Raw genomic sequence first — 17,302 nt, 5'->3', positions numbered from 1 at the left:
GCCCTTGATCACTGTCGAGTGTGTGCTCTGAGATGTGTCACTGCACGTCCCACAGCCATGGTGTCCATGCACGAGGATGGCATAAGGCCATCCATGCCCTAGAAATGCTAGAGGTATTTATGCTAGAGGTGCTCTCTCCAAGTCGCCACAGGCTGTATGAGCTGTGTGTAGCAGGAGACCCAATTTGTTACTGGGTCCAGTCTTGGACACGGACCCTCTTGTGCTCGTGCTGGGTGTGTGTGGCCACGTGCATGTCAAACTGAGGTTTGCAAAAGGGACCAGTGCTTTTTGCGGTGTCCCAAGATGGAGACCAAAAGGCCTTCCCCTCCCCCAGCACTTTCTGAAAACCAGGCTGCTTGGAGTTGGGCTCCTCTCACAGGGCCTCTGGCGCCTTCTCGCCGCAGCCCCAATTACGACATACAGAGCTGCTCTCCCCAGGTGGAGAACTGAGCAAAGTCACCTGAACAGGTGGGTCATGTGGCTAAAGCAGGCCTGGGGCAGGAGGGGAGGGATAGAGACAGGATAAGACAGAAGCTGGAAAGGTGAGAGACCAGACAGAGCGCAGGGAGAAACTCAGAGTGTGTTCGAAGAGTGTCTGGGGTTTGAGGGGCCGAAGAGTGTCTGGGGTTTGAGGCTGACAGACCCTCAGGAAGGAGGGGCTATGCACAGCTTGAGGCGGGGGTACAAGACTGCTTTTGGGTTCCTCTTGGACTTGTGGCCCCAGCAAGGGTGGATCTGAATGACTTAGAGGGCCTCACAGCAGCAACCAACCCCGGCTGGAAGGTTGGGAGATGCAACCTGGTGGAGGGGAAACTGAGGCACCAGCTAGCTCAGGTCGGCGAGGTGGTGTCATGCGGGCTCTCTACATCACTAGTCAATGCAGCACATCGTGGCCGTGGGTGTAGGCATGGTGCAGTGATGCATTCCCCTGGGACGGTGTGTAAGTGCAGGTACAGTATGCAGACAGATCATTTGCTGTTGTTGTGTTCAGATTGCGGCAGGCTCCCACCCCGTAGTGTATGGCTCTTTAAGAGCCGGTTATTTCCCATTAACAGGTATTGCAGAAGCTCCTGCCTCTCTCCAGCACTTGCTTGTGCCTTATTAATTCATTCATTTCTATTAGAAATGACCTTGCTTTACTCTTAGGAGCTTGTTGGTCTCCTGTGGAGATGCAGCGGTGGGGGGAGAAAGGGAGTGGGCGTACACAACTGACCTTGAGGTGTGGATTGGTGTGAAATACACGGCTTTACTCAGGCTGGCAGAGCCGAGGTTTCCCAGCATCCTTAACGATGGCAATTGAGCAATAAGTAAATACCTCGTTACATCCAGGCTGGTGGCTAATAATACAAATGGTTTTTATTACAGTAACACGGATGGGCCCCGTGGTAGTTGGTGCTGTACAGGCACACTGAGATGAGCCTCTCCCGAAGAACTTAAACTCAAAGGTCGGAGAGAAATAAGGGAAGGTTTTAGCCCCATTTTACAGAAGGGGAAACTGAGGCACAGAGCCATGCCAAGAGAAGAGATTCTGAGCGAGAAGAATTAAGCCCCACCTCTGAGCCCCATGCTGGCGTCATAACTCTCCGGCCAGCTTTTCTCCTGGGCTAGTATCTTTCCTTTCTACTTCGTTTTTTGCCCCCTATTTTTTGGTGAAGCTAGCTCTTCAAGGCTGCTGCGATGTAAGCTTCCTCTGCCCAGCTCAGCCAGTGCTGAATCTGGATCTGCCCTCCCTGCCTCTTCCCTGTTAATGCAATTCCAGGCAGTTGTGCTAGTGCACTTCTAGTCCAGACTGAACTTCCTTCTCCAGACCCTCCTTGAGAGAATGTCACTTGCTCTGGGTGGAGTAGGTGGACACGTGTCACTAACTTGAGCCACTGGCAAGTTCCAGCGTAAGCGAAACTTGATCAAAGGTTCCCTAGGTTAGTTCATGATGTCCCTTGTCTTGCTAAATTCTCCCTAATGCCGCTCTCTCCTGCGGGACACTTGCTTTGAACCAGCATGTAATCAGCTTTTAAATACTCTTTTAAATGCCGACAGAAATAAACCCTAAGATGTAGGGCAGCCTGTGCAGGAAAATTAAGCATACAGAGCAGTTATAAAACCAGGGCAGTGTTAGGAAAATGCTGACTTTGCAGCCTGCCACAGAGACACATGGGAAGCACTGGGGTTGGAGAGTAGCAGTCCAGTCAGAGAAGGGATTGGTCAGGACTGTACCAATGGCGCGCTGTGGGTTGTTGGGCAACTCGCTTATCCCTCTGTGCCTCGGTTTCCCTATCTGTAGGACTGGGTGGTGCTGACCTGAGGATGACTCTTCTGTTCTACAGCAACTCCCAAGGGTCTGGGATCTTTTTCCGTTCCACCCAGGAATGAAAATCAAGCCTTTTGGATGCTTTGGGGGAAACGAATTGCATTGAGGAGGTCTGTGTTTGATTGCGCTGTTACAGTACGTCTACACAGCAGTGTTATTTTGGAATAACATCTGTTATTTCAAACATCTGTCTTTAAGTCTCAGCTTGACAAAGCCCGGGCTGGGTTGATTTAGTTGGTGTTGGTCCTGGCTACAGCAGGGGGCTGGACTTGATGACTCCTGAGGTCTCTTCCAGCTCTATGGTTCTATGATCTGTCACAATTTCAAAATAACGGGGGGCTTATTTCAGTGTTTGTAAACCTCGTTCCATGAGGAATAACGCCTCTTCCAAATAGCTATTTCGGAATGGCAGTCGTGTGGATGCTTCACCGCTGCTTTTTCAAAATAGCTCCTCCCCTAGGGCCATTCAAAGTAATTCCTCCCCAGTGCTTCCTGGGGCTCTAAATCGAGGTAGCATATCCACGTCAGGGAGCCTGCCTCGGGCTGATTTCCAGGCTTCCCTGTAGTGTAGATGCACTATTTTGAAATTATCTATTTCGGAGCATTTCTTCCAGAATAGCGTATTCCGAAATAATCATGCAGTGTAGACGGAGCCTTAGCATACTCATGTGGTGGGAAGAGGGGCAATTAGGCACAGAGCTAGGACATAGGAGACAGCTTCAAGGCCGTGCTCAGCCCAATTCCAAACAGGGTTTTCCTTCCTAGAGCACTTTGATTCAGTCAGAGCAGGGACTTGACCCACGGGTTTCCACATCCCAGGGCAGGGCCCCAACGACCCAGCTAACAGGGTGTTAAACAGAGACTCTCTCCCCAGTTCCAGACCCCAAACTTAATTGTGCTAAAGTCTGCATTGTAGCCAACACCTTTTGGTTTCAGTGACATCTTCCTTGTGCCAGAAACATTCCCACTAACTCTAGCTCGGGGACAATAGACCTTCCTTCTGAAGAGTTAGAGTCATAGAGTCATAGAGCTGGAAGAGAGGTCATCAAGAGAGGTCCACCTCGGGAGGTCACCAAATCCAGCTCCCTGCCCAAGGCAGGACCAGTCCCAACTAAATCAACCCAGCCAGGGCTTTGTCAAGCCAAGACTTAAACACCTCTAGGGATGGAGATTCCACCCCCTCCCTAGGGAACCCATCCCAGTGCTTCCCCACCCTCCTAGGGAAATAGTTTTTCCTAATATCCAGCCTAGACCTCTCTATGAGGTTTCATGTATTAATGTGCACAAAGCGCCCTGAGATCCTCTGAGGGACGGGGCTTGGTGACGGGGCTGGCACAATGGTTGCAGTACAGCTCTGTGCTCCTTCGCTATTTTCGTTCCTGGGTCCCACCATGTCTCCGGGAAGGGGAGCTATCAGGATCGCTGGCTGAGATCTGCAAATTGCCTCCAGTGCGCAAATTCAGTGCTTTAAACAGCACAGAGGTTTCCCGTTAACTCAGCTGTTTAGTATCGGCCCTTAAAACAATTATTTTGTGTGTTAGAATTAGGAAAAAAAGAGGGTCAAGGATGTAATTCTAGAGCTTGCCTGAGGCTGGTGCATTGGCCTTAGCTAGGAGGAATCCAGAGGAGGGTTTGGGTTCAAATCCAGGTGCACTAAAATCCTACAGCTGATCAGATGGTCGTATCTAGTGGCCCATCAAGAACAGAGCCCCTTTTGTTAGGTGTTGTAAAATCAGTGTGATCGTCTGGGCTCTGAAGAACTAGCAACCCAAATCTAAGCTGCCCTGTAGGTTTTTCAGACACATTAGAGCCAGCGATTCTGACCCAGATTCAAAAGTGGGGGCGGGGCGCGGAGATGATCTGTTTGTTTTTTTAAAATCTTCTCAATATCTCACAATTTCAGCTGGATTTTTAAACACCTCTTTAGCTAGAAAATGTACAGCTTGCATAAATAGCCCCAAAGAAATGCATCATACAAGAGTGGCCACAATAGCCCAAGTGTCCATGAACAGGTGCAGGAAAAAAGAAATAGAACCTTTGCCTTGGATGGTGTTTGGGTGTCTAGTGGGAGGTCTCAGCCTGGGTGCTAATAGATTGGTGCCCCCATCACAGAAACCCCCCACCCCAGCTGGCACTAATTGACTTTTTGTTGCGAATACGGAGAACAAATGCCCTTGACAGTCCCTTAGGAATAAGCTCCAGGTGCAGTGGAAAAGCAGCAGGTGGGAAGATGTGATACACCCCCTCTTCCCCACCTGTGACCCATCTTGTCAGTATTCGAACCTTCTCAGCAGCCTTGGGAAATTCAGATGTATTTCTTCTATTTTATAGTACAGGCAGTCCCCGGGTTACGTACAAGATAGGGACTGTAGGTTTGTTCTTAAGTTGAATTTGTATGTAAGTCGGAACTGGTACATACTGTAGGGGAAACTCTAGCCAAACATTTCTCCAGAGCTCAGTTTTATTCTCCCACACCTCACTTCCCTCAGTCCTTTATTCTCAAGCTGAGGTGTCTGCTGAGAACAGCTGCTCCACATCTCCCTGGTCTGCTGGGGCGGGGGGGTGCTAGCTTCGCGTCTCCCTGGTCTGCTGGGGGGAAGCAGCTAGTGCGGGGTTGCCTCACCCCATTTGTAAGTAGGGATCCGATGTAAGTCGGATCCATGTAACCCGGGGGCTGCCTGTACTGTGTTATGGTAGCACCCAGAGGCTTTGACCCAGATGAGGACCCGCTAGGCCAAGGATCACACAAAACATTCCCTGAGAGAGAATTCCTGCCCCAGAGTAATCGAAACAAGGCAGACAAAGGCAGAGTGGAAGAAAGCAGGAATATCCCAATTTAACAGGCAGGGAACAGAGCCTCAGAGAGGTTAAGTGGTTCTGGTGCAACCTAGGGAACAATCGTGAACAGCCCTGTTGTGCAAGCACAGGGTAGCACACAGTCCCGGCCTGTCTGAATAGACAAGACATGAGGAACTGGATACATACATTGAGGGAAGGCTATGGAGGCAGCAAGTGACTTTCTAGAGGAACAGTTCGGCTTTGCTTTTCTTCTTGGGTGAGGTTTAGGTTTAGGGCCTTGTCTACAAGTGATGTTCGGAGCAGTGTTCCCTGTAAGCGGGGCACTTGTACTGCCACTCCGGAGAGATTCCAGTGATTAGTAAAGTGATTAACCAGCTGATTAGCAGAGTGCCCACAGCTAGGTTTTTGTTGCTACTGGTGGTGCACATCCGCACGGCTTGGTGCACATAAAATTTATTCTGCACACAGACGGGAAAAAGTCCGCACATGGATGGAAAAGATTAGAAATAATATCAGCATGGGGTATGTGCAGCGACATGCCTTAATTAAGAGCAGGCTTTGTCCACACCAGAGTAGCTATCTGCAGAAACAGATGTCTGGTCGGGGGAAGCAGCAGGACATGACGCTGTTAAAAACAGCAGCGTAGACTGGGGAGGCCCTGGATGGGCCAGCAGAGAGATGCTTAGGCGATATTGCAGGAAGCTGGCGTGTCCATGTTCCCCTCGTCTAAGCAGTGTCTGTGCTGGTAGATACAGCTGCGCCAGCAGGGCCTGTAGCCTTTACTCTGCCCACTGCCGCCGTGAGCGTGATGCGAGGAGGAGATCAGCTAAATGGAAAGAGGGAAAGGGCAGTGTTCCTGCCCTGCTTCATTTTTTCCACAAGACTTGAAGGGGACCATTGGCAGGTTGCCCCTGTGGAGTCAGAGCAGGGACCTCATTTTCTGGGCCGCTGCAACCTTCTGGTCCGGTTCTCGGGTGTGGGGGACAGCCCCTTTCATCTACTATATATTTGAGAGAGTCTGTCTGTTCAAGAACTCCTGCTAAATGGTAAGAGCGAAGACCAACACATTTAGTACATAGCATCCTCTGATCATAACTTTAAAACCAGGCCAGGGTTTGGCTGTGCCAGGACAATGGGATGTGCCCGGAATGGGAATGCTTCTCATAAAACCATGCAGGAAAGAGACAGAATCACCAAGCAGGTGAAAGGGGCTGGCTGGGGGTGCAGCTCCGACCCCCAACCTCCCACCCCCATGGTACTCTTTAGGGAGGGTGGGGGGGCTGAAACTCCCCCCACCCCGATTCCTACAGGAACATTGCTGGCTGTTCCCCTTTTTGAATGTGTGGGGTTGGCAGCACTGGAGAGGAGCAGGATGAGTGGGACGTAGCAGGAAAGGGATGTATGGTTCTGATGAAGTTGTTTGGAGCAGGGTGTGTCTGACACATCCAGGACCTGAATGCAGGACTCCTGGTGAAGCTTAGCCATATGACCATTCTTCCTCCCAATCCAAATCTATGGCATTATCTATGTGCGAAATCTGAATTTTGCACGGGAGTCCCATCTCCCCGGATTGGCACAGTAACCTCCATTTAGCCTTTGAGCCGTGTGCCTCCTTCCAGTTCCCAGCTTTCCACGGAGGGGTTTTACATTTCACCCGCCTCCCTTTGATTTTTTTTTGCAAATTCATTAATTACTGATTTAGCCGAGCGAGGCAGGCAGTTGAAAAGCCGGCGAAATTGCCCAGATTCATAACATCTGATGAGATTTCAAAACACAGAAAGAGCAGCAATTGAACAGGTTCCAGAGAGAGGCAGGCATGAGATGCCAGCAATCTGTCTGTAACCAGCGAGGAGAGGAGTGCGGCTAGCTCAGCACGGCCATAGTGCTCCCAATATTTAGCCTTCGTCCCCCAGTTCTGTCACTCTCTTGCCTTACTGAATCTGTGGCTGAATTTTTCCTTGCAGAAAGGCACTAAGGGAAAGGCTCTGGGTATGTCTACTCTGCATTGTAAACCGTGGTCTGTGGCACTTGGTAATTTATTCTTTCCAAGCCCGCATTTCAGCATCCACACTGCAGTGTATGGCTGGGTTTACAGTTGCTGGACTGGGGTCTCTCAACAGCGCTACCGTGTCCATACTGCACTAGGCAGATCAACTTGTGGCTGCTGCTTCACCTGCATCCGTGCTGCAAAGTGACGGGGCTTGGCCTCTGACTCACCCCCTAAATGGACCATGGAGGCTGACTCCCAGCTAGAGATGGTCCTAGGACAGCGGTGGACCCCCTGCGGCCCATCAGGGTTCTATGAGTGGTCCATGTGACACTTTGCTTACAGTTGCCCACACACAGGAGCGCCAGGTTCTGCTGTTTTCCAGTCATGTACTTTTCTCCTGCCGGTGTTACTCAAGTGACACACCAGGGCACGTGAAGTGAGGCGGGTGCTGATTGCACACCACACTGACTGGGAGAGGCGTGCGCTCCCTCTGCAGCCAATCACAGCGCTGTTACGGTTCAGTCGGCGCCCCCGCAAATCCTAGGGACGCCAGCGCAGTGAGCAACACGGCCCTCTCCCGGGAGAGCGTCTCCGTTAGGACAATCTCGCAGCCCCATTGAGGTGAAGGAGGTTCGTTGTGCTGCCTGCTCACTCACCTAGGTTGCTCCTCACTGTCCAAGGACCCGCATCCTGAGTTCCGGCTGACCCAAGTCCGACTGAGTTGTGTGTGGATGGAAGCAGGGCTTGGGCTGGAACCTGAGCCAGAATCCGGGTTTAGTGTCTAATGTAGACATGCCCTGGAGAGCTAGATTGGGAGAGACATTTAAGGCCTGACTCTGTCCCCACTCGGAAGTCAGGAGTTAGCGGAGAGGAGCTAATATCCTAGTGAAGACAAGTTTCCTCATATGTTATCAGGTCACAGTAAAGGAGGGGCTGGAGGAACAGCATTTACTGACTGGCACATGTCAACACTACCACTCCCTTGTCCTCGCTGAGAACACATGGTGAGAACCCACCTTCATGCCTTGGTGGCAGGGAGATGGAGATCCGCAGGGCAGCCAGACCCACCCTTCAATGTCCAGGCTTGCAGACGTTTGCAGATCCTGTTGCCTGGATCGTCTGTGCAAGTGGGCAGCCTCCTGGAAAAGCCCTGCAAGCGACCCCAACGTGTGCCATGCTGATTGCCAAAACGGGTTTATCGGGGAAGCCAAACAAGAGCTCAGGTCTCCACTTGTTTCAAGGCGGAGAGTGAGTGGGATGCACAAGCTCTGCTTGGTCACAAGACCATGATCTCTGAGATTTGCACCTTGAGCAGCTTTGAATGGGCCACGGACACTGACTTGAGAACTGGCAGTGGGGTCAGTGGGGTCAACCCCCAAAATCCTTACTTGGGTTTTTCCGCACAGGCCCAGCTCCTGACAAAAGCCGCTAAATATTAGAATGGGGTGGGGCTGACCAGCCCAGCGCTGTAACAGATCATAAGAGCTGTTGAGCCTCTAAGTTAAATTCCAATGCAGTTCCTGAGGTAGTTCCTTGTATTTCTCTTGGTCCGTCTCCATCTTCTTGTATATGTGGCTTGCCGGCTCTTTTCTTTGTCCTGTGTTTGTCCAGCACGCTGAGATGCTAGTGCAATACGCATGAGCAATAGCCATAATAAGGAAGCAGTGGCTGAAAGTCATTCCCATCCCGGGTCTGCTTGGAGGCCTATGCTATCGCAGGCTTGTCCCAGTCCTCGTGGAGGGATGCCTGGATGATCATCGCATGAACCAACACCACGTCAGCCCCCTTGCTGGGTGTCTCAGCTTTCAGTGGGCCACGGAGACTGACTTGCAGCTAGAGATGGTTCCCCCAAAACCATTTATAGACAAACCTATAAAGACCCGCCTGTGTTGTGCTTAAACAGCGGGGAGTCCAGTGGCACCTTATAGACTAACCGATTTATTTGGGCATAAGCTTCCGTGGGTAAAAACCACTTGGTCAGAGGTATGTTGTGCTTGCAGCTCTGGTCCTATGATGCTTTTTTCTGTTCTATGGCCGGTGCATTTCTAAGGATGGTCCCTGGCTGCGGAGTCCGGCAGCCGTTGTGTTCCTAGAGCGGTTAAAGTAGGTTCGGTCAGTCCTCCCTGCAGTAGCTGCTGGTATAATTTGTCTTTTGACCCCCTGTCCACCCTCAAAAGTCTTGAGCTAGAGTTACGTGCTGTTGCAGGCTTGGGCTATGTAATGGACAGGAGTGCTGACCAGCACCCAGTGACTAAGGGGTTAAGCAAGGGTAGCTAGCAAAGGTTTTGACCAGGGGGCCCGGAGAACCAATCAAGATAGAGGGTTGAAATCTGAATTGGATATAGCTTCCTTGCCTGCTTTCTTTGTGTGGGAGAGAGAAACCAGGAGTTGAGAGACACCAAATGATTTAAACCCAGGCAGGACTGCCATGTCTTCAAGGAATCTAAGGCATGGGAATGGAGTGAACAAAGGGAAAATCAGAAGTAAGTAAAAAGGGAAAAGTGAATCCAGCTGTGTACCGGGTAATTTTTCTTTATTTTGTGGTTTGGTTTGAACAGCTCTGTGTGATTCTATGCCTCCACTCCCCAACTGCCATCTAAGTATTGTTCCTAGAGATTTTCTCTGTTTTTAATTTGTTTTCCTTAGTTGCTCTGTACCATCTAGCAACCAAGAATGCTTTCTCAAGTTTATCTTTTGTTTGGTATTAAACATGATTTTTTAAGGCGATGATTTGATTCTTGTGTCCTGGAAGGTCTGTCTGTGTGTATCTGCAGGCCTCTGACTGAGGGGTCAGCTACCACAGACTGCAGCTTGGTTTTCTCTTGTCTTTTTTCGAACTCTTTTGGGGCAGAAGAGCTTGGGGTACCCCTGGGGATGGTTTCAAGTGTTCACCCTGGTTTTTAGGAAAAAGCACTTGATGGTGACAGCGATTTCCCCAAAATCTGTGTATTATGATTCTGTGGGGAAGTTTATTGTAACCAGTGCTGTAGAGGCAAGGTCTCTTGTGGGCCTCTGCACTTGGAGCGCCAGAGTGGGGAACAGCCTTGACAGGCTAATTAAGCTAATTGACTGTGGCCGAGCCAGGCCTGCAGTGGGATTACAGGCAATAGAGTGACTCGTCTCATCAGCTGCTCATCCAGTCGCTCTCTGCCAATGCCATCGCTAACCAGACCAGCATGTCCAGGGTGGTTACTCTCAGGTGTGTCTGTACTTCAGATGCTACAGTGCATGAGGGTGGATGCTCGCTACAGCAGTGGGAGGACCCCTTCCTCGAGAGGCGGTAGCTAGGCTGACACGGTCATGTCTCTCGGGTGTTGTTTTTTCACGCTACCGGGGGACAGTGGAGGGATGCCGCCGTCTGTGTTCAGTGTACACCAGCTGTAACAGGTTGGGACTCTCTTCTGTGGCGCCTCCTGCTGGTCAGTCCTAGATTTAGCTCTCCCAGCTCCAGAACACTCTCTTCTGGCCTGTGCCACACCTGCTGCTACCCGTCTCTTCCTTTATTCTCCACCACATCGTGTCGGGCCCTGCATCCCTCACAGGCTGTGATGCTCTTTCCCCTTGGTACTGCTCTGTGGCAACACCCATGCTGTGGGGTCCTCCCTGTTGCCCCTAGGCCACCACTTGCCTCAGTCATCTAGTCCTTTCCCTCAGGGGCAAACTGCAGTGTGGTTGGGCCACTTTACCAATGGCAGGCCTTCTGCCTCGTCCTCCTTCTGGCTGCTCCTCTGGTACCACCTTAGGCTCCTGTCACTGGGCCTCAGTCTGGGGTTTATCAAGCCTCTCCTCCCCTGGCTCTCTTGCCCTGTCTTCCCCAGCATTGCTCTGTCCAAGGTTCCCCTGCTGGCAGGCCCCTAGGTCCCTCTCCCTCCAGAGATGGCGTGAGAGTGAGCTCCTCCTGTCCGGTAACCCTTCTTATAGGGCCCAGCCGAGCCCTGATTGGCTGCCTCAAGCCCACTTGTGATAGGCTCCCAGCCCCAGCCCTCTCCCTGCAGTGTTTTAACCGTGCGGGACAACTGGCCCCTCACAACAGCCTTTGCTTTAGCTTGGCTGGATCGAGTGGAGCAACTCGAGTATGAGTGAAAACTCGGTTGCCACAGCAACGGCTTGCATCGGCTAGCCTCGGGCCTGTCGACACAATAGGGCTAGGTCAATATCAGCTGCCTTGTGTCTACCTAGCTGTGGAAGCGTCTTCACTTAAATTTGGCTCCCGCTGATGTAAATGCCTCTCCAGGCGGATTTAGTAATTCTGCCTCCCCGAGCAGCGTAGAGTCGCGGTGGATGTCATTAGGTTGACGCAGTGCCACTACAGATGCTGTGCTGCTTGCGGCAACTCTTGCTAACTTTCAGAAACCATCCCCTGAAGCCCCGCGCTGACAAGCCAGTCGCTCCTGGCGAGGGGACACACCCTGCCGCGGCCAGGAGTCAAGGGTGCACCCACAAGCTGATCACTGCCATGGCTGTAGGCTGATGTGTGTAAGCTGATGTCACTCTGTAGCAGGGATGTGGCCTGTCTGAGCTGGCTGGCGGGCAATGCAGCCTGCCTGTCACACCGCCGGCTCGGGTTTGCACTCTCTCGCCTCAGGGGCTTGTCCGTCCGGCTTTGCAGAGGCGTGCGTTGGCTGGCCACTGCCGGCATTGGGAGGTGTGGACGTATCCTAGCGTGTGGCAGCAGTGTCAGTCCTTGGGCCTTGGAGAGGTGAGGAGAAAGGAGGGATTAGTGCAGCTCTTCATGTCCTCTGTTCCCAGCCATCTGCGCCTGTGTCCTGCTCTCTTCCAGAAGGAGAAGCCCCGCCATGAAACCCTTCCCTGGGGCTGGATTGTGTAGTGTGTACACAACCCTGCAGGGGGCAGTGAGAACCCCACGAGAGCCGCACACCACGGGCCGGTGATGAAGCGGGGTCTGGCGAGAGCCTCCGTGGCTCCTGCCACTTCCTGCCCCCTTTTGTGGTGGTTTGTTCCCTGGATGGAGCAGTCCCTGCGCACGGGGGCCACACTCGTGATCAGCTCTTGCACGAGCCGTGCAAGGAGTGGGAGGCTGTGTGGGCCCAGGGTCCACTCACAGTCTGGCTGTCGTCTTCACAACTCAATCAAGAGTGAGGAGGGAGGGCTGGACTCTTCGAGCCCCATTCCTGTCTGACTCAGCGGGGTGAGTAACCCCGCTGTGTTCCGTGGGACTGCGTCCCTCCGTCAGGCTGGCACTCAGCCGCTCCGGAATAACGTGGGAGAACGTAAGTGGTTAGCAAAGAGCATTGCTGAGCTCTCTACAGGAGGAACGCGGGGAGGGAAGGAACGTCGCTCCCAGAAGAGGGCTAGTGATTCGCTGAGTTTGGGGCTGGGTTCTCTCTGCAGCCAGAGATGCTCCGGGCGGGGGGCAGGAGACAAGCCCTAGTGAGGCGGTGTCTCCGTGGCGCAGTCCCAAGCCTTGTCCAGTAAGAACGCCTGGGCTTCTGGTGGTCATGCGAGCCTGCCCCCAGCTTTCCTGTCCCTGCGCTTCAGCATCCCACGGCTGCTGCGGGGGTCGACCCCGCCTGGGTGGATTTGGGGCAGAGGAGGTGCCAGTATAGGCTAGGATCTGTGCCACAGGCCTGGGCTGCAGGTGCCAAGCCCTCGTCTCACCGTGGTTCCTGTCGGCGTTTGACCTGCAGCGGGAATCCCAGAGTGAGTAACGCCTTGGCGGCCTCCCTTCCACGCTCGTGTGTGGCTGCCATTCCAAAAGTGCCCCCCAGGGCAGCTCGGGGCTGGGCGAGGGGGCATCCCACGGCTCCTTCTCTCAGGCCCCAGCTGGAGCCTGGCTGGCCGAAAGGCAGCAGGGTTTGTCTTCTCTAGTGCGTTGGCTCCTGGAGGCTTTGAGGGGACATGAGTCACCAGTCCTGAGGCAAGAAGCAGGAGCCTCGATTTGACAGTCAAAAGACTCCGGGCCTCAAAGTCTGACTGGAATGGACCCGTTCAGGAAGCCAAAGGAGATGGTGCTGGGGAGGAGTGAGCGGGAACCCGAGACAGGGCAGGGAAAGGCCATTCCATCAAGGATATTAGCCGATTTACGCAGCCTGATTCGCGTGAGGTGACGGTGCCAAGAAGCAGCTGGATGTTCCCATTGGCAGCTCTGGCTGGGCCCTGTCAGGCCGAGTGGCACAACAGGGCTGCAAATAACACACCCATCCCCCATCAGCACGGCGTCCTGGCTGAGAGCAGCCTCTGAGCCTCCCCTGGCTTTCCTCCCATGCATTTTTGGGGAGCCGTCTCTGGAGAACTCCCCTCTCTCCCTCCCAATTTGTTCCCATCTGTGTGCACTCCAGCCCTGCACGGTTACCTTCCCTGACCAAGAAGGGCTGGAGATAGAGCCCCCCCGACTGCCTCCCTACCTCCGCCAGCAGGGGCACCAGCAAGCAAGCTGGGGAGGCCACCCCTTCTTTCCAGGGTTGGGAGTTACGTCAGCGGTGTTAGGAATAAATGTCCGGGCCACTGTCAGCCAGCACGGGCCTGCAGAGCAGGTGCTAACCAGCCAGCCACTGAGGTTGGGAGCTGGAACACGTTTGCACCCGCTGTGATCGGGCCTTGGTGGAGCCGTGTCACACGGAGAGCAGAGGAATGACGCTGTCGCCGGCTTGCAGGCACTGCGGCGGCTCACAGCGGGTTGCTGAATTTGGTCCACAGCTGGTCGCCCTGTGCATGGTAGAGAGGCATCCGCTCGGGTGATCGGCATTGCTTCTGTTCCTATTTATTCCCAGACTCCCTCTGCCAGGTTGAGATGCCCCCGTGTGGGCTGCCGGCAGCTTGGAGGGGATTGCCGGCACGAGCGGCGCAGCCCGGATTGAAATAAATCTGCTTTTAATTCCAGGGCGTGTTTCCCTGGAACAGGGGCTGATGAGCAAATGAAACACGCTGATGGCCTGAGTTTCCTTCGGGAGTGGTGGTGGGGGGGAGCTAATCAAGAAGGAACAAAAGCAAAGTCTTCACAAGGGCGCTCATGCTGTTCTAAGACCGTCTGCATGGCAGCCGGTGAACAACGCCCTCCTGCCTCTGCAGGAGACAGTGGCTGTAATGTCGTCCGAGGTACAGCTCACAGAATAACAAGAGCATAACCATCGTACACCGGGGGTCTAGGCTCAAAATCCAGGCTGGTTCCCTGCCCTACGCTGTGCAGTAGGCTTGCTGTGTATTATGGTGCACCCCAGAAGTACGACAGGGTCACCAGCCAAGCAACAACTGTGCCCCCTCCCTCTCCCAATTGCTTGTGTGTGCACCTGCCCACCCACGCCCACCCGCAGCCACAAACGTGCTGCATGGTAGCAGCGCTGAGGATCGGGAAGCCTTTTGCAAAGCGCGGCCCTAGCCTGGCTGTGCTCAGCCAGCCGGAACATTTAAATTCCCCCCTGCGAGGCACAGCTCTGGGGACAGGAATAAATGGATCCTCTCCCGCAGGGGGAGTTAGTGCAGGCTCCAGTGTCTGTGTCCTGCTAGCCCCCCAATACCAATCTGAATGAACATCTGTCCCCTCCCTCCCGTGCCCCCTGGCGTGATGGCCCCCTCAGGCTGTTTGATTGCCCAGCCTTCTGCCATTCTCCTCTCAGCGGGAGCCCGGACAAGCCAGTCCCTGATTGATGGCGTCTGTTCCAGACAGCCCAAGCTTATTATCTACCTGCAATCAAGAGGGCACTTTGGTGGTGAACTTCTCCACGCAGCCAGGGCTCCCACAGAGCCCAGAAGGCTGGAGATTAAATCCTGCCCCGTGTTTGACAACACACATTAACCCCACTCTCAGGAGGAGAACCCCGGCGCACAAAGTCATTAGTGGCACAGCGGAGAGCCCCATCTTGATGGCGGGGGGAGATTACAGGAGCAGGGGGATGCCTCGGAGATTTCGACACCTCTTCACGCTGAGCTGTGAGACGCGTAATGCCGGCCCCCACGCCCAGGGAGAGGTGTCGCTTGGGCACACTCATGTCAGGCTTCGCAGCTCCCAAGGACAGGGAAGTGTTGCACTCGGGTATGCTCGGGCAAAGGGAGAACTCACATGCTTGTGCCTGGATCCGTCCCCTGGTGGCTAGAACGTGCACACCGCTGCACACTATTGCACGACTGTCAGGGTCCACTCTCCTGGCTTCTGCTGGATTCACACGCTGATGCACAAGTGCCAGGCTTCCCGCGTTCATCTCCCCCAGCTCCTGCCCACACGAGGGATCCTTGGCGTGCCAGCGTTGGTACTCAGGCATCCAGGTGAGTTTTTGCTAAGCCCTTCCGAGTGTGCAACTCCCACTGATGTCAGGACTTGCACGCCCTCCGAGCAGAAATTCTATGCTCTCTGGGCTCTTACGCTGTGCTCGTCACCCTAGTATCTGAGCCTCATCCAGTTGTGCATTAAGCTCTTTGACCATAAGGTCTACGGGAGCCCGTGGCAGGAGCGAAGGACAGGTCTCGCTGCTGCGGAGGAGTCGCAGCAGCAGCGTTCTGTATAGTTGGAGTTTCCTAAGGCCTGTCGGCACCGTGCCCCGGTAAATTGCATGGCTGCAGTTCTTAGCAGGAGTTAGCCAAATCCCAGGGCACCCGCGCCTGGATTTGCACGGAGCATAATAGCCGTGAAATGAAGGATCACTGTATTTGAGCTGGATTGTTTCTGAGCTCAGCATTTTTAGAAAGCGTTTTGTTCTCCTCTGCCTTGCTATGCCGTTCACTTTTCCCAGGCTCGAAGCCTGGGACAGGCCTGGTATTTACATAATTTGTTTAAGAGTTGCAATTCGGAGTCACGGTCATGGACCATGGTCCTGGTACCATGTGCTGGGTAATCACCGGAGAAGACTCCATGCTTGTAAAAATAAATTCTCTTTTTATTATTAAGCTATTTACAGACACATTCTAGCCATGTGCACACAGACTGACTTCTTGGTACTTATGTCAAACTCTTCTCTCCTGCAACCTCTGTTCCTCCCTCCTAGTTGCGATTGATCCTGCCTTGGGCAGGGGGTTGGACTCGATGACCTCCTCAGGTTTCTGCCAGCCCTAGGAGTCTAGGGTTCTAGTTCCATGCAGGTGGCTACTGACTTGGGCTCCACACAGCTGGCAATCTAATCGAACGTGGTTTTGGATGGATATTTGGATGAAAAGCATCTTGGAGGGAGCAGGTGTTGCTCCTGTGGGGGCACTTTTGGCTTCTCTGGCTGCGCCTTTTTCAGCTCCAGTTCAGTGGCGATATCCCACACATGGTGGTGTACATTGGTCTGAAAGTGGGAGTTGGGGGTGTACGTGGCTCACGAGGGTAGCTCGCTCTCCCTGTCGCAAGCGATGGCTGCTTACCGGTCAAGAGGTGACAAGTGAGAGGAGTGACGGCTAACAAAGGGGAGCCACTAACGCTGCACCTCATTTACAGACACCCCAGGAGAGGGGAGGGGCACTAATCAGGACCCTGATGTTAATAGGCACAGTTGTCTTTGACTTCAGCCGGAGTGGCTGCTGCTTTTATCAGACAGATTGTGACGGCTGCCTCAGTGCCAGCTGTGCCGATTTCTCACAACTGCCTGCACCTCTGGAGCCCGTTTTGCACGCCAGCCCCACTGGTGCCAGTTGTCCAGCCTTTGCCACGCGCACCTATTTTCTACCCAACTGACTTTCGCAAAAAGGCTTCTTCCTTGTAGAGTGAGGACTACCAATGCCGGAAAACCCCCTCTGTTCTTTCAATTTGCTTGTGGAAGTACGCGATTTCAGTGTGGACGTTCCTCAAGTTTTGTCGGTAAAATGACGGTTTTTCCGACAAAACTTTGTAGTGTGGACATACCCTAGGATAGATTGCTCTGTAGGTTGGCACGTGCTGGTGCAGCCGAAGGACCAGCAGGGCTGTCACACTAGCAGCTCTCACCTCCCCTGCCACTCAGGGACTCCCTCATCCAGCCCCCTGCGACTCCCTGAAGCAGCGGAGGGAGAGAAACGGCTGAGGCGAGTCTTGGCAAAAAAAAGGAGGCTTTCTATCCCACTTGCCCTTTGGTTTTTTAATAAGCCGAAGAGAAAGAAAAGAGGGGAGGGGTGAAATGGGGCCCCTCCTCCTCCTTTAATTCCTCTCTCTTTACAGAAGTGTTTTGACTAAATGGGTTTTGTGTTAAGTTATTAGGAACATCACTCAGCAAATTCCCCTTCCTGGTGCGGCGCGGAGAGGCCATGAATAATGCAGGCGTGAAAAGCCTCCGCGGCGCAAGGTACACGGGCTTGCAAAG

General features: G+C 53.4%; 1 protein-coding gene across 3 annotated transcripts in view; it reads left to right on the top strand.

Moving 5' to 3' along the window:
- GRM4 (glutamate metabotropic receptor 4) overlaps positions 1 to 17,302 on the top strand; it is a 204,257-nt gene that overhangs the window by 79,161 nt on the left and 107,794 nt on the right. Inside the window, exon 1 of one of the 3 annotated variants that reach the window (XM_089773624.1) lies at positions 9,452 to 9,580. The exons of the other annotated variants lie outside the window; for them this stretch is intronic. Coding sequence (XP_089629750.1) covers positions 9,526 to 9,580 — 55 coding nt within the window. The 5' untranslated portion in view covers positions 9,452 to 9,525. Of the gene's footprint in view, positions 1 to 9,451; positions 9,581 to 17,302 lie in introns of those variants that run through there. 3 annotated transcript variants of the gene reach the window in all.

This window comes from Pelodiscus sinensis, chromosome 27, assembly GCF_052426305.1.
Source record: "Pelodiscus sinensis isolate ZL-2025 chromosome 27, ASM5242630v1, whole genome shotgun sequence".
Lineage (NCBI taxonomy): Eukaryota > Metazoa > Chordata > Testudines > Trionychidae > Pelodiscus > Pelodiscus sinensis.
Note: the sequence above shows the minus strand (reverse complement) of the source record. Positions and strands in the feature narration are given on the sequence as shown.